The 15,668-nt window shown below is 40.9% G+C and overlaps 1 protein-coding gene across 3 annotated transcripts in view; it reads left to right on the forward strand.

Moving 5' to 3' along the window:
* usp7 (ubiquitin specific peptidase 7 (herpes virus-associated)) overlaps positions 1-15,668 on the forward strand; it is a 31,265-nt gene that overhangs the window by 1,358 nt on the left and 14,239 nt on the right. For 2 of the 3 annotated variants that reach the window (XM_074655281.1, XM_074655282.1), the window contains exons 2-16: positions 4,098-4,202; positions 4,475-4,673; positions 6,546-6,684; positions 7,006-7,094; positions 7,232-7,340; positions 8,638-8,768; positions 9,157-9,211; positions 9,299-9,379; positions 9,766-9,856; positions 10,091-10,173; positions 10,467-10,576; positions 12,037-12,214; positions 12,748-12,892; positions 13,059-13,189; positions 15,204-15,338. In XM_074655281.1, the coding sequence (XP_074511382.1) occupies positions 4,098-4,202; positions 4,475-4,673; positions 6,546-6,684; positions 7,006-7,094; positions 7,232-7,340; positions 8,638-8,768; positions 9,157-9,211; positions 9,299-9,379; positions 9,766-9,856; positions 10,091-10,173; positions 10,467-10,576; positions 12,037-12,214; positions 12,748-12,892; positions 13,059-13,189; positions 15,204-15,338 (1,781 nt within the window). Of the gene's footprint in view, positions 1-551; positions 573-4,097; positions 4,203-4,474; positions 4,674-6,545; positions 6,685-7,005; positions 7,095-7,231; positions 7,341-8,637; positions 8,769-9,156; positions 9,212-9,298; positions 9,380-9,765; positions 9,857-10,090; positions 10,174-10,466; positions 10,577-12,036; positions 12,215-12,747; positions 12,893-13,058; positions 13,190-15,203; positions 15,339-15,668 lie in introns of those variants that run through there. The other variant, XM_074655283.1, reaches the window with a different exon arrangement.

Consider the following 15,668-nt stretch of genomic DNA (forward strand, 5'->3'; position numbering starts at 1 on the left):
CCCAAAATGGTCTGTTCTTCATCCACTTTGTTTGGTATTAGCCACACTAATCATTCATTCGTGTCGGTCACTGTATTTCTGAATAAACTGTTTTTGTTGCTGTAACTAGTTCTCTGATTTGCCAAATCATCGCAGTTTTGAGTCACATATTTCCAGGCCCTGCTGATTATTCACAACCTAACGTTTCAATGTTTGTAAACAGTGCGGCTGTTAAATCTGCAATTAACGTGGAAACCATGGTAGGTTATGTAGATTAATAACCCCCTACTTTGACTTCACACACAGTTGCTTTTTGACAGTTATCTGCACCTTCCTCATCAAAGTTGTCTATTCTGTGAACAAAATAACTGTAAATGTACAAAGCTGATAACGTGATAATGAAATAAATACAGCCCGTAAATAACCCTTTTATATATGTAACGTAACGGTGCGTTTCTTAGAGACATATTGTGTTAGCATCGTGTGTCTGATGGCTTGTGCGTGAAATGCGGGGCCTGCAGAGCAACACCAGTGATGTCGGTTCACTAATATACAGAGTAAATTATACCAGCTTGAGCCCATACAAATGCAATGTAAGTACATTTAACTGGTTAATGTGTGAATATATGTTTAATGTGGACGACAGCGCCGGAGTATTTGTTTTATTTATTGCTCTGTGTTCATTAAGCTGCTAATGTACAATGCTAGCGAAGCAGCTAATTTGAAGCTAGTCCATTAGCTCCACGGCCCGTTGCTTTACGTTGATTCTCTGGCTAGCATGCTAGTTAGCTGCTCGGCTAACACTCAACGGAGGGGGTGTGTGGCGTTCCAAAATGGCGGCTTGTATTTGTTGCAACGACTCCGCTGCTGCTCGAGTTTTAGGCCTTGAATTATCCCCCTCACTTTATCTTAGATTTTCTCACTTTATCTCTAATCGCTGTAAATTATATAATGTACATACTCTGGGTGGTGTGTTTCTCTAGCTTGTTATAGCTTGATATTTGTGATTCCAGCTTAATGTTGGCTAATAACGGCCTTACAGATGAATATGTGGCTAGTGGTTGCTAGGTAGCTACGGTAGCTAAGGTGGCTCGCGCAGATGCGTCGATCGTGATTTGCTAAATTGACTCTGCTATAACGAGTCAGTGGAGCAGATGACGCTCTGGCAGGCTGAATGTAAATCATGCTTTGGTTCACTTGTTAGTTTACATGTTGATATGTTGTGTGAAACGTGTAGCAGTGCTGTTTAAGTGACGGTGGTCGCCGCTGCGGTAAGCCAGGCCCGCACACAGACAGAGGCAGCGCGGGGGATTTGCTGCTTCATTGTATGGACGACCAACACGGCATGGAGCTCGCCATTTTTAATGATCTGTGTTTTTGTTAGTCAGCTTTGTAGCCAGGGCCCACCTATATTACGGGTTTAGTAAGCGTTTTAAGACACAGGACACTCCACCGTACCACCATTTTAAGTTTTTTTTTATTAATGTCAATTTAGGACAGAGTGGAGGCTTTAGGGAAGCCTTCAGCATCACTGCGTCATTTGGTCCATTTTATGATCTGTTCACACACACACACACACATTGTTGCTTGTTATTCACCTGCACACAATATATGGCTTATTTATTTAATTATAGCAATAAGCAAGTAGGAAAAGCCCCAGGTGTAATTTACATTTTTTTTTAATGGTTCATTTTAATACTCGTCATACTAGGAGCAGGTGCACTCATCATACTTCCTCACCCCTTAGTTGCTGGTTCACCCTTGTTGGATTCACTCCAAATGCACTGCAGCCTTACAAGGACAGTGAAAACAAGTTGACATAATAAACTCCTTTTTTTCCCTTTTTTTTTTTTTTTTTTTACTTCTTATAGCAACACATACCACATTTCCTTTATGGTATGAGGCTCCATTCGGTTGCATTTAGGGTTAATCCATCATATGCTCTACATATTCTCAGTCATTTTATCTGTTTTTTTGCCTCAGCAATCTTACTGGGATGCCAGGCTCTTGCTGCCACACAATCAATCCAAGTGTTTATGCCTGTTACGGCTCTCCAAACATGTAGGAAATAAATAGGTAAACAAACATTATGTGATTTCTCAAAAGATGCTTTTATTATAAAATTTAATTTGTCTAATAGGACAAGATTAAGGACTAAGATGCTAGCAAATAACTGTTACAGTCAAGGTTTCATTCAGTGATATTATTTGTACTTCATGATATTGTTATAGGGATGTTTCATACCTTTACTGCATCAGTCAGACACAACTCGTGATCTGATGCATCAAACAGCATTTCGGCTTCTTAGTGCCAAGTAAGTGTAACAGGATCAGCTGTGCTGCTATAACCTTGTTGCTGTAGGTTAAACGCACATCTGGAGTGAATTTTTTCCTGTTTGCCTGGCATCCAGTTGTCTCATAGGAGAAAATTTGTCTTGATGTTGATGACTTTTATTTGCTGTTTTCAGTCCAGAGGGTGTGGACTTTAAAACAATTAGGAAAGATTAGAGTACTTTGTTGGTAGTTCTCTCTTGAAATAGAAAAATGTGTTTGTGCTTTTGATTAATTGTTACTGTTGTAGCAGGTATTCAGATCAATTACTGTGCTGCTTCTTGGAAATATTTATAAATAATAAATCAGTGTGTTGAGATGCTTGTGATTTCCCCCTTCCAGCGACCTGCGCAGTTTGAGGGACAGTAAATTCTACATTAAGCCTTTGTTGTGTATATGAAATATATGGATATGAAATTACTGGAACTATGTCCAGTTCCGGCTTGTGCAGATTTCAGTGACTGATCCATTAGGGCGCACTTCTCAGAGGTTTCAGGATAGACTGACACAGTGGGCGGGACAAGAAGTTGTCATGGAGTTGACTGACAGACCCCATTAGCAGGGTGTAATCCACTTGAGGAAACGAGGTCAGTCTCCTGCAGGACTCGGTCAGTAACGTTACCTGGAGACACACTCACACAACTGATACCGTTGCATCTGTCAGCTGGGAGGAAGACAAGGATCACAGATGCACATGAAATACAGTGTAAGAGACGGACTGACACATCAACACATTTGGAGACATATGCCGCATGTCACTGCTGTCGTTATGGTTAAGTCTGGCTTCTGTTGCATCGCAGTCATCACAGGATTCAGGCAGATTTCACTCACTCTTTGGAGTCGACTCAAAGCTCATCTGTTTCCGTCAACAATGTGTTTTGATAGATGAGACTGCGCATCGAGCCGCCTCATTATTCGGCTGGTATCATTGTTTTCCTCTGTGCGCGTGTGTTTTTGTTTGAGCGATGACTTGCAGCCTAATCCTGCATTGTGTCCATAATTACCCAACCTACTGTAATGTCGCATGGTCTTTGTCACACACGCACACACGCACACACACACACACACACACATTCTCTCTGTTGCCCTCACTCTGACACACAGACTGGGAAAGAAGACATGTCATGCTGGCTCAGCAGGGTTTTCCCAGGGAAATGCATGAAATGGGAGATGAAGGATCACTATCTGGAGATAAAGATGGAGTCAGTTTGCTTTTTTTAATACAAAAAATGGCCAATCTTGGTTGATGCTGTATTCGTGCCTTAAATGATTAAGTTAATTTTCAGATTGTAAGTCTATCCTGCTCTTTAAAGGGTGCACATATTCACAGAAACCTGGCAATAAAACCTATTTAAGAACTTGACTAATCCCCTCTCAAATTTCCCATCATTTCCACAACCAAAGGGAGTACTGATTTGTATGTTCACATTTTCTATGAATAAAATGGTCCAATGGTAGTAAGAAAGTAATCTAGCAGATTGTCTGTTGTAGGTGCAACCTTTAGTTTTAAATGGTTATTGCCGTTGTGCGATTAAGACTGGTGAACATTGATGATATTGAATAAATTTGTCAGAGGAAGCTGCTTTTTTTTTTTTTTTTTTTTTAGGTCTTGATGTCGTATTGTATTGATTTTGGTAGGATAATCTGACCTTTTTGACCCCTCATTTCTGACCTGCTGAAGTCACATAGTTGGCAAAGCAGAGGCTTCAGCCAGCTTTCCTCCAATTGAAGAAATGTCTCTATGCTAGAACCATACAGTCTTATCATATTATTTCTCTCTTTGTTCAGCTGGGGACACAGACGACCCTCCAAGAATCCCGGCCAACCCCGTGATCAATGGTAACGTGGCCATGGCAGATGGACACAACAACACAGAGGAGGACATGGAGGATGGTGAGGATATTGTGCACTTACACTAACAAACACGATTACAAACACTTTGCTTGTTTCGAAGCTTGTGCTGCGAAAGTAATTGTCATTTAACGATTCAGGTTTAACATCATCCTTTGAATTACTTGTTGACTAAATTGGCTGTAGAGTTGTTGGTCTGACATTAAGACGTATCCACGGATTTGCACCTGTTCTTGAGAGCTGGAAGAAACCTGTTCCCTCTGCTCACCATCTAACCTGCCCCCTTTTTCCCGTCTACCTCTATCTTTCCACAGACACCAGTTGGCGGTCAGAGGCGACTTTCCGCTTTGTGGTAGAACGCTTCAGCCGCCTGAGTGAGTCTGTGCTCAGCCCGTCCTGCTTTGTCCGGAACCTTCCGTGGAAGATAATGGTGATGCCGCGCTTCTACCCCGACCGGCCACACCAGAAGAGCGTCGGCTTCTTCCTGCAGTGTAACGCAGAATCAGACTCCACGTAGGTGTCCTGGTGGGAAGAGGGATTTGGGGGACATTGCAGAGACGCACAGGCACACACCTAAAACCTTTGATGGTCCTGGTACACATCAGGGCATGTGAGTGGTGAAAATTTCCGCTCCCGCGCTCAAGGCCGCTCCACTCAATATTGCTCCACGCTCAACTCAGATTTCATCCAGATCCACTCAATTCGCTCACAGCTCACTCTAAAAAAAGAAACGAGCTGCGTTGTATTTTAATAAGGGCTGTACTGAATGTCTTTTTTAATTTTTAATTCTTTTACATTCAAAGCTTCTATTGAGGCTTTTGGATGAAGCTTCGAATGTATGATATCGCCCTAAAAAAATCCTCCCACAAAATTCTCAATTTGAATGAAGTGATTTAATGGATTAAATGACCATCTTTTTTTTATTAAATCCACTTTCTTTCTTTCTTAGTACTTTTATGACACTGAATGACTCTTTCATGTCTGTCTGAAACAATCTGCAAATTGATTTACATTAAGTATAGATATAAAAAAACCTAAATATTTGCATCATCATTCCTCCAGTATTTATCTTCATGGTTGGCGTGGTATATTTCTGTTTGGTGTTTGGACCACATCAGATGTAGCAGAAAGCTCAACTTCGGTCTCATCAGACCATCAAACTTTCTTCCAAATTGGTATAGTCTCCTACATGCCTTCTGGCAAACACTACTTTTTTTAACAGTTTAAGTTTCTTGGCGTCTTCTCACTAGTGTCCTTTACACGCGGACACTTGACAGGCAGGGTGACCTGCTCCACACAAATTCACAGCTGTGACATATTCTTTCCATTTTTTAATGATTGACCTTACTGTACTCTGACGAATATTCAGTAAAATGTACTTGCATCTCTCCCCTAATTGGTACTTTTCAGTAACCTTTTCCGGTTTCATTTGGAGCCATCACTTGTCTTTATGATGTAGTTTTGGCCAGGAAACTGAAAGTTGTAGGACCTTCTAGATGTCATAGCTTGATTACACACAGATGATCTCCATTTAATTTATAAAGCAGTTTCCAAAAACTCTTGGCTGCACCGATGATGATTTAGGTATGTTTTAGTAAATGGGGTGAATACTTCTGCAGTCAGTTATTTTGAATTTATTTTGAATTCAATTTGTAGAGTCATTGGTTTCTGGAAAGATTTTTTTTTAAACTTTGCTTTGGTTTCATTACTGATAGCGATCCTGATCTTCTGGTCAAGTAATAGTACTTTGTTTGCCTCAGTGGCTTTTTAGTCAAAAGGTATTCTTCAAAGCTGCCACCAAGAAACATGACAGGAAGTAAAATTAGCTGTTGAGGCCCTATCACCTTGTCATTTCCCCCATTTTTAAAAATGCTGTTTGGTCATAGAATTAGTTATTGTGGTAACTTGCTGTCCTGACTCACCGTTTACCGCAGTTTTTTTTAATGTTACATTATAGAAGCAATAGGTTACAGTTCGCTAACATGGTCTTTTGTGTTAGCAATAAATGAATGGCCTTCTTCATGCATTGCTGAATTGTGTCCAAAACCTACTGGCTGTGACTTTTCTTGAGCTAGTGGCCACACATTAATTACATTGTGTGAAACACAAGATCAAGTTCATCATTTCTCACAAACCTCAACAGAATCTTAACTTAAAAACACTGTCAGACGGCTCATCCCCCCACAATGCCTGCAGAATTCCTCAATAACAGAATGTGTTAAAATCTTTCTCAAAAGTACACATCATGGGATACATATGCCAGAATATGTTTATTCAAGGGAGTGTGGTTATTCATGAGAAAATGGTAAAATCATTTTTAAAATCACCTGTCTCATAATGTTAAAAAAATCCTTAAAAGATTTGTGTATTCTGTTATTGTTTCAGGTCATGGTCGTGCCACGCACAGGCCATGCTGAAGATCATAAACTACAAAGACGATGAGAAGTCTTTCAGCCGCAGGATCAGTCACCTGTTCTTCCACAAAGAGAATGACTGGGGCTTCTCCAACTTCATGTCCTGGAGTGTAAGTACAGAAACGGATTCATATTAATAGCCAGATATGTTTTTCAGAGGGGACAAAGAACCACCAAAGAAATATTGTCTGTTTTTGATGAAGAGGTTGATGAAGTAGACACACATAGGAGACAAAAACATGATATTCATTTATTTGTTGGTTGGGTGGATAGAAGAGGCCGTGCTGGCGGAGTTGTTTAATTTTTGTGCAACATAATGCCATTTGCTGATCTATTTGGACCTCTTAATCATAAATGAAAATACAAGTAAACGCCTTTTAATTGTTCATATTCCTATTGATATTCACTGTTGTGGTGGTGTTGTGTTTCAGGATGTGACTGATCCAGAGAGGGGCTTCGTTGATGACGACAAAGTCACATTTGAAGTCTATGTCCAGGCAGATGCCCCACATGGAGTGGCGTACGTAGCTCTTCATTTTCTCTGGGGTCTTTAATTCTCTCTGGGTTGGGTTTTCTACAGTGGTCCCATGTTTAATTTTCTCTGTTTAGGTTTTATGAATTATAACAATAACATCATATTTCTCTCTCTGTAACCAGATGGGACTCTAAGAAACACACAGGCTATGTTGGACTAAAGAACCAGGGAGCTACCTGCTACATGAACAGCCTGCTACAGACACTCTTCTTCACCAACCAGCTACGACGGGTATGGAGTTTGTCTTTGTATGAGGCGCAGTGTCTATTTTTACATGTTCATTTTGTGCATTGGCTTAAGCTGTTAAGCTTAAACTAGCTTGTGTAATTTGTGTAAATGTGTGCACTAGAGCCTCAGTTCTTTTTTTCTGTTTGTGTGTGTTTGTACCTTTTGTCCACATGTTGACATGTGTCAGTGTTAGAAATTAACTTTTTTGACCACCTGCCACTGTGGCTGCTGGATTCTTAAATCTACCAGCCACTAAATAGGTTACCATTGCTTTTTTGGCTGCGCAGTGAAGCAAATCTAGCAGCCACTTGCATATTTTAGCTCGGGGCTGGTGCCAAATTCCAATCACAAATATTGAAGGCCAACCTCAAATATAGGCTAAATATTGAAATATATATACTGAAATTCACAACTTGCATATGTGGTGTATAGTTCTACTCTGTGTGCTGCTGCTTTTCCTTTTTTGTTTATCAATGTTGTAGCACTGCTACCACTATCATCTGATTTCACTGAGGCCCTTATAGTCTTAATCCAGTTTCATAGCTTTTTCCAACCGAACCTCTGAAAATGTACATTTTACTTGTCATGAATATAACAAGGGATGGATCGATACCGGATCAGATAGCTGGATCGGGTATCGGTAACAATGGGGCCGATCTAGTCAATTCTATATGTATAGACTATATACATTATATACTGGAATTGTAATTCAAGTTGCTAGAGTACAATTAATTATTTAAATAATTAATAACAATTCAGTAAATTTATATCTATGTATTTATTTGTTACATTTTGTCAAAGTTAGGAAAGCAATATTTAAGCCAAACCTGATGTTGCCTTTCACATAAAAGAATGATCCCAGTCACTTCCCCACAGTGAGGCATACAGCTTATTAATTAAACACTGGTATCAGATTGGTACTCGGTATCAGCCAATAACCAAAGACCAGGTATAGGTATCGGAACTGAAAAAGTAAAATCGGTGCATCCCTAAAAATAACAAAGTTTAAATATACTGTAGTACATTTCTTCACAAATGGTGAAAATTCGTAACCTCCCTCTAAGTGTATTATATTATGTGTATATATGTTTATTTTTTGTTTATATCTTATATTGTATTAGTAGAATTTAAATTTTTTTATATTTATTTTATTTTAACTTTTTAATTATTCTATTATTTTTACTGTTTATTTGCACCAACTAACCAAAGCAAATTCCTAGTGTATACCTGATACACCTGGCAATAAATAAAGATTCTGATTCTTGTCTAAAACTAATCGTGGTGTGAATCTTCTTCCCAGGCGGTGTACATGATGCCCACAGAAGGCGACGACTCGTCCAAGAGCGTTCCCCTGGCACTGCAGAGGGTTTTCTACGAGCTGCAACACAGCGACAAACCCGTCGGCACCAAGAAACTCACCAAGTCCTTTGGGTAGTGCAGACTTTCTTTATTGACAGCTCACCTGTGTTTTGACTTAAGGTGACATAGATGGAGGCTAGAATGAGAAGTACAACCAGTATTTAGTGTTTTTGGCTCAGTGGTGTACATTTTCTCTGTATTTTCTTGTTTGCATTGAAATGCTCAAAACATCAAAGATACTTTTCTCGGTTTGAATAACATCAGAAAAAAATCTTAGTTTGCATTACTTTGTATGATGTTTCCTGATGTTCCATGATTTGGCCAGATGATTTTTGACACTTTAAGACTGTTAAATATAATTTTTCAGTAAAATTTTAAATGGTTACCAGCCACAACTCTCTCCTGGTCTGTGAGCATAGCATCTAACTGCCTTGCTGTGTTTTCTTTTTCCTGTGTGAAGATGGGAAACACTAGATAGCTTCATGCAACATGATGTACAGGAGCTGTGCAGAGTGGTGAGTTCTCTCATACTCTCTTAAAGAATGTGGGTGTGTATGTATGCATGTTGCACAATTACTGACTTGTGTGTGTGTGTGTTTCAGCTCCTGGACAATGTGGAGAACAAAATGAAAGGCACCTGTGTTGAGGGAACAATCCCTAAGCTCTTCAGAGGAAAGATGGTGGTATGTTTTCTCTCTCTTTCTCTCTACCTCTTCTTTGTCTGACTTGTCCTCATGATTACGGACACGTTTTGTGTAGTTGTAATAAATTTCATCAGCCTACCCTGAGTTACATTTCAAAAAGACGTAGCTTTTAAGAATGAGAATGATTCTCTTTATTTGTTGAAGTTCAAGTACACAATAAAGCCAGCACAGCATGCATTATGTAAACAGTGCTGTAACAGTGATGATGTGAAGTAGTCTAACTTAGCACAGGATGTAGCCAGGAACAAAGTCAGTTTAAGAATAGAAGGAGGTTAAATCAAGAAGTGAATCTCTTAGAAATAATATTTTTGACTTGCCAATTGTATTATACAATATGACCCGTGTGTGTATGTGTTACTCTCTAGTCATATATCCAGTGCAAGCATGTGGACTACCGGTCAGAGCGGATAGAGGACTACTATGACATCCAGCTTAGCATAAAAGGAAAGAAGAACAGTGAGTATCAACACAACTTCATGGCTTTTCTCAAACAATGGAACATGAGGGTGAAAAGTCAGCGAAATCACATGCAGCACATCTGATTTGACTGACTTTTCACCCTCATTGAAGAGATGTTGTTTCCTGCTGCAAGAGTCTGTTCACTGCTATTTACAGTATACAAGACCTGTTTTTGAATTTACCAGAATGAATGTTCTCTTGATCTCATCTGTGCTTTCTGCTTATTTACAGTCTTCGAGTCATTCAAAGATTATGTTGCAACCGAACAGTTAGACGGCGACAACAAATACGACGCAGGAGAGCATGGCCTGCAGGTGAGGCTTCACAGGGACTGGATCTAAATTATTTATGCGTCTTTTTTGTTCTTGTTTATTTTAGTTTGCTTACATTACGTTTTATTTATTTTTGCTATATCAATTGGTATTTATGCTAATTTGAAAAAAGAAAGCTGTAATTAACTGATGAAGCAGGACCCTGTTGACTTTACAATGTGAATGTGAAAATCTAGTTGGAATAAGTTACTTAATGCTGCAAACGTTAAGGGTTGGAGAATGAATGTCAATGGGATGTCCTGACCAGATGCCTGACACGTTTGTTTGTGCTACAGGAAGCAGAGAAGGGGGTGAAGTTCCTTACCTTCCCTCCGATCCTCCATCTGCAGCTGATGAGGTTCATGTACGACCCACAGACCGACCAAAACATCAAGATTAATGACAGGTAGAGCAAAAACACCAAACTTCACTCGCACACGTTCATTCTTTCTATTAATCTTACTTGTATATTACTTTACAAACACATACACTGCCCTGCTTGAATCCGATCTCTCACACAGTGCGTCGGTGGCTGGTGGTTAGACATACATTTAGAGATGGTCTGGTCCATATAGACCTTTTTACAGCTAACGTTATCAATAATATGCGCATGCACGGTACTGGCGTTAACTGGTGACTTTCAGCCAAATGCATCCGTGGTTGCTCATATTGACTTAAACACATATTTGATTGATTGATTGAAAATTGATTGAAGGCTTTTAGGGGGACACCTACATGTTATGTTCATGTTTTCAACAGTTGCCGTCACTACGAGCAACCACGGCGCATTCGGCTGAGAGTCACCAGTTAACATGGTCACTTGTTAAACCAAAACACCTCCCTAGCTGCAAGTAGCGCCCATTTTAAAAACTCAATAAACTCAAAACTCTGAGTCTGTCATGGTATTTGGCTTTCTCTAAATGACCACAGATAATGCATTTGTAAGCATCTAGTGTATGCTCCTAATTTCTCGCTGGTGTAACATTTCATGCTAGGTTTCTCCACCAAATACTTGTATTTGTCTGGCCACGAAATATTGGGCCACTTGCTAATGTATTCTACCCACTCACTAAGACCACACGGATCTTGAAAGTCAATTTGTTTAGGTTGCATTCCTGATCGGTGGTTAATGCTCTGGCATTTAGCTTGACAAGCTATTGCACGTGCGCACACTTATGTACGTCATCATTATTTGCAAATTGTAAAGGGTCTATTAACATAGGTTAAAGGAGCAGTCTATTTCCAGAAACGGCAGCACTCTGAACAGCATGCCCTGACCTCCTGCACTAAAACAAGTGAGAAAGTGAGTCATTGAGAGTGTTTCCTGTAGGCCGTATCACTCTGTGTAAAGCTCTGTGGAAGCTAATGGTGTTTTAATAATCCACCAGGATAATGTGACACTTTCGGAACACTCAAACACACATGTGCAGCCGTCCAGAATAGCTAATTTTCCTCTGAAGCAGCTCAACAAGCTCTGAGTCATCCGTGTGACGCTGCCACCGGCACCTGGCCCCCTAAGGGCTTTGTATATGTATACACACACACACACATCCAGACTGTGGCTGTGCAGTGGCAGTTGAACTTGAATCATGACAGCTTAAACTCATGCTTTATTTATTGTGCTTATATGTTGTTCCTCATCTTAATATTGACCCTTTTCGATCGTCTTTTTTTTCTTCTCTCATTCTTATTTTTTTTTTCTGCCTTGCCTCTTGCCTTTCTCTCCCATTTTCTCCTGACTGCCATCTCCTATCTTCTTCCTCCCTGCCTCTCTCATCCTCCTTTTCCATCTTCCATTTCTCCCTCTTCTCACACTTCCCCTCGATCACTCTTCTCTGCTTCTCCTTTCTCCTCTTTTCTGTATAGGTTTGAGTTTCCGGATCAGTTACCCCTGGATGAGTTCCTTCAGAAGCCAGACTCCAAGGACCCAGCCAACTACATCCTGCACGCCGTGCTTGTGCACAGCGGGGACAACCATGGCGGTCACTACGTCGTCTATCTTAACCCAAAAGGAGACGGCAAAGTCAGTGTCAAGGAACCAATAGTGAGGACAATTTTTTATACACTTTACACCAAAAATTCTGTGGGCAGTGTTGGGGTTTTTTGCACTAATAATACTGATAGTTGCTAGGGTCAAATAGTAGTACGTCTAAAACCTTCTTACACACCCAACACCCTCAGCCACTCCCAATCACCTGCTGAGCTCCTGTCTGTCACACGGACATGTTAGTGTTAGAGTATTGTTGTTGTGATTGATAGACACGGTCAACTGGTTGAGCACCCCTGTACTAGTTATCCTTCTAAGAGGAAGACAAAGGGAAGTTTATCGATATTATAACATAAGATTATCAGGGAAATTAGTTGATATTGGGGTTGACTGAAAGCCTGACATAAACAATTGTCTTAATTGCTCTTTGGTTTTCTCTTTTTCTTCCTTCCTTGCCCCCATCTTCCCCTCTTGTCCTTATCCTCCTCTTCCTCCCCTCTCCTCCTCATCTCTCCATTTGACCGCACTTTACCTCTGTCACATCCACCTCCCTCCCCCACTTTGTCTATCACTCCTTCTCTCCCTCCCAGTGGTGCAAGTTTGATGATGACGTGGTGTCGCGGTGCACCAAGGAGGAGGCCATAGAGCACAACTATGGCGGACATGATGATGACCTCTCAGTGCGCCACTGCACCAACGCATACATGTTGGTGTACATCCGTGAGTCCAAGCTCAGTAAGTGTCTGCCTTTCTGGCTTATATTAAACACAAGCTGGTGCTGGAGAGGCAGTCCCATAAACAACTGAAATATTCTCCTGAAGCTAAACTGTCCTTCAAGTTTACGGTCTTAATGGCTCTGTCCGCTCGATGATTCTCACTTGCATCTCTCCTTGTATCCCAGGCGAGGTGCTCCTGCCAATGACTGACGTGGACATCCCGCAGCAGCTGGTGGAGCGTCTGCAGGAGGAGAAAAGGGTGGAGGCACAGAAGAGGAAGGAGCGCCAAGAGGCTCACCTCTACATGCAGGTCCAGGTAGGAAACCAGGACTGCTGTTTAAGTGCTCTTAGGTGTTGTGATGCTTTTCAGACTTTGCTGGTGCAACATGCTTGGTGCAAGTAGTAATTGTTAAGAGTATACATCGTCAATTTGGGTTTCACTTGGGCTTTGGGCTTCCCATACTGGAAGGTACAGTAGGAACCTAGAAGTTTTCCTGACATTGTTGTTGCAGTGCTGTACAAGTAGGTAAGGCAGTGTAGTGCTAGAGGTGCCAAACCAGCAGATTGGGCCCTTGGCAGGCTTTGGTCTTACATACTGTGATGCAAGGGATGTGCTGCTCATTACATTAAGTCTGCAAGAGTACATAACTGCTAAGAGTTGGAATTAAGATGGGACTTAATGTATCTTGTGTTGCCGTGGATGTGACCATACCAAGATCTCCATGTTTAATCCACGTTCCCACGTTACTGTGTCTAACTGACTAACAGGGACAGCAATTTCTGAAATTGGTCCTGTATTGCGGGAGAGTGCTGAAGACGGCAGCTGCTCACGGGCTGCAGTGTCATCCTACTAGGGCAAGCTGGCACCGTCATTTACGTCCACTAAAAGTGCTTGTTTTTGCCGTGTACAGGCTCTGGTTGTTATTATAAGTGTGACATCATGGAAAGACTTTTTTTTCTCTGTAGGGTCCTTTCCTTAATGTTGTCAGACACTTATAATAACAATCTGAGCCTGTCAGAGGCAAAAACAAGAAAGTTGACGTAACGTTACATTGACGCTGTTCACTTGCCCTTGCAGCTCATTTCACAGTGCCGGTTACAGCATTCTCCCTCAATACTGGACCAGTTTCAGAAACTGTTGTCCCCATTAGTCACTTTGACACAAAAAAAAGGAAAATAGGCTCAAGGTTGAAACATACAAAGTTACCCTTTAATACAAGATGAAACTGAGCAAAATGTGCTGCTTTAATGGACTTTTAACATGAAAATACTTGCAAAAGTGGTTGGATATGTTTAATAGCTGGACAGAAACTACCATTTAGCTGACCAACAGATTAAACATACAAATCTTGTGTCCAAAAATTACCAGGCCTATTTGGGGTTTGCATCAGCACTCAATCAATACATCTTTACCTTTTGAAATAATAATAATAGAAGAATATTATTGTGACATTATATTAGCAGAGGGTTCTCCAAGTGAACAACAACATAGCCAACTAAACCTTTCTATCAAGCAGAGCTGACAGTTGTTTTCTCTGACTGAGGGCGACCTATCAGCAGCAGGCACTCTAGCTGAGCTGCGGCTGTCACAGTGTGGTTGAGATGGTGAGAAGAGCAACGAGTGATAATAAGGAAACGGCTTGTTAAAAGAAAAAGGTTTATCCTGCTCAAAGATGTCAGCGGCTCTGCCTTTTATATCATTTAGCGAAGTATGAAGTCAGTACAAAAGGTTAATTTCTCTTTATTACTTTTCTCTGGAGGGGCAATAGGAGGAGACTTTTTTTTTTTCCGTTTAAACTGATCTCAGCAAAAACCAGATGCATGGAACCCCCGCCAAGGGCCTTGTCTGATGGTGTGACGTCCCTTTGGCTGTGCAGACACTCGCAACCCTTGCAGATGCAGCAAGCATAAATCAAGCTTTAGACTCGAGCCTCCCCGGTACCTGCAGTACTGTAGAAAAACGAGTACCATCACATTTTAAGATTCTTTGGCATCGACTTGGTAGCGTAGTATCGGTTCTTGTGACATCTCTATTGTGGCTAAGACTAAATCTGAAAAGTCTATTATGTGCCCTCAGTTACTAACTGACTGCTAACTTTGATTAAAACATGGTGTTTACGATATGGACTTTCCTCTTGCAGTTTGAAATGTGTGGGGGAAAAAAATTATTTATAAATGCATTTACAGTGATCTGACACTTCACTGACAGATGTCTGTCTATTGTGTTGCCTTTCCCCTCCCAAGCTTTTGGTTCTCTCTTTCCATGTCCTCGGCCCAGTCAGTCATTCACTAAGGTTGTTTTCTTCTTGCTTTCTTCTTCCTCTTGACAGATAGTAACAGAGGACCAGTTCTGTGGTCATCAGGGCAACGACATGTATGATGAGGAGAAGGTGAAGTACACAGTCTTCAAGGTCCTGAAGAGCTCTACGCTGCAAGAGTTTGTCCAGACCCTCTCCCAGACCATGGTGAGAGAAAAAAAAATGCAACTAATGTATTATTGAAATGTATTCATCCCACATACACTGTATATCGAGTCACTGCTCTCAACACGTGAGCCTCTTTCTGAGAGAGAAGGCTCGTTGATTTTCCTGTTTGCCTATAATATGTAAACCAGACAGCCAATCACCTGTGTAGAGCAAAACACATGTACTGTGTGCACACTCGCACTAATTCTCCCTCCCATTGATCAACAGTTAATAAGTGACCGGGGAAATAAATAAATAATAACATTTTAGTCTTAAATAGTCTTAAATGCAGCTAAATGGTTGTAATCTGGAGTCCTGTCATGACTATTA

The sequence above is a fragment of the Sebastes fasciatus genome, chromosome 13 (assembly GCF_043250625.1).
Source record: "Sebastes fasciatus isolate fSebFas1 chromosome 13, fSebFas1.pri, whole genome shotgun sequence".
Classification (NCBI taxonomy): domain Eukaryota; kingdom Metazoa; phylum Chordata; class Actinopteri; order Perciformes; family Sebastidae; genus Sebastes; species Sebastes fasciatus.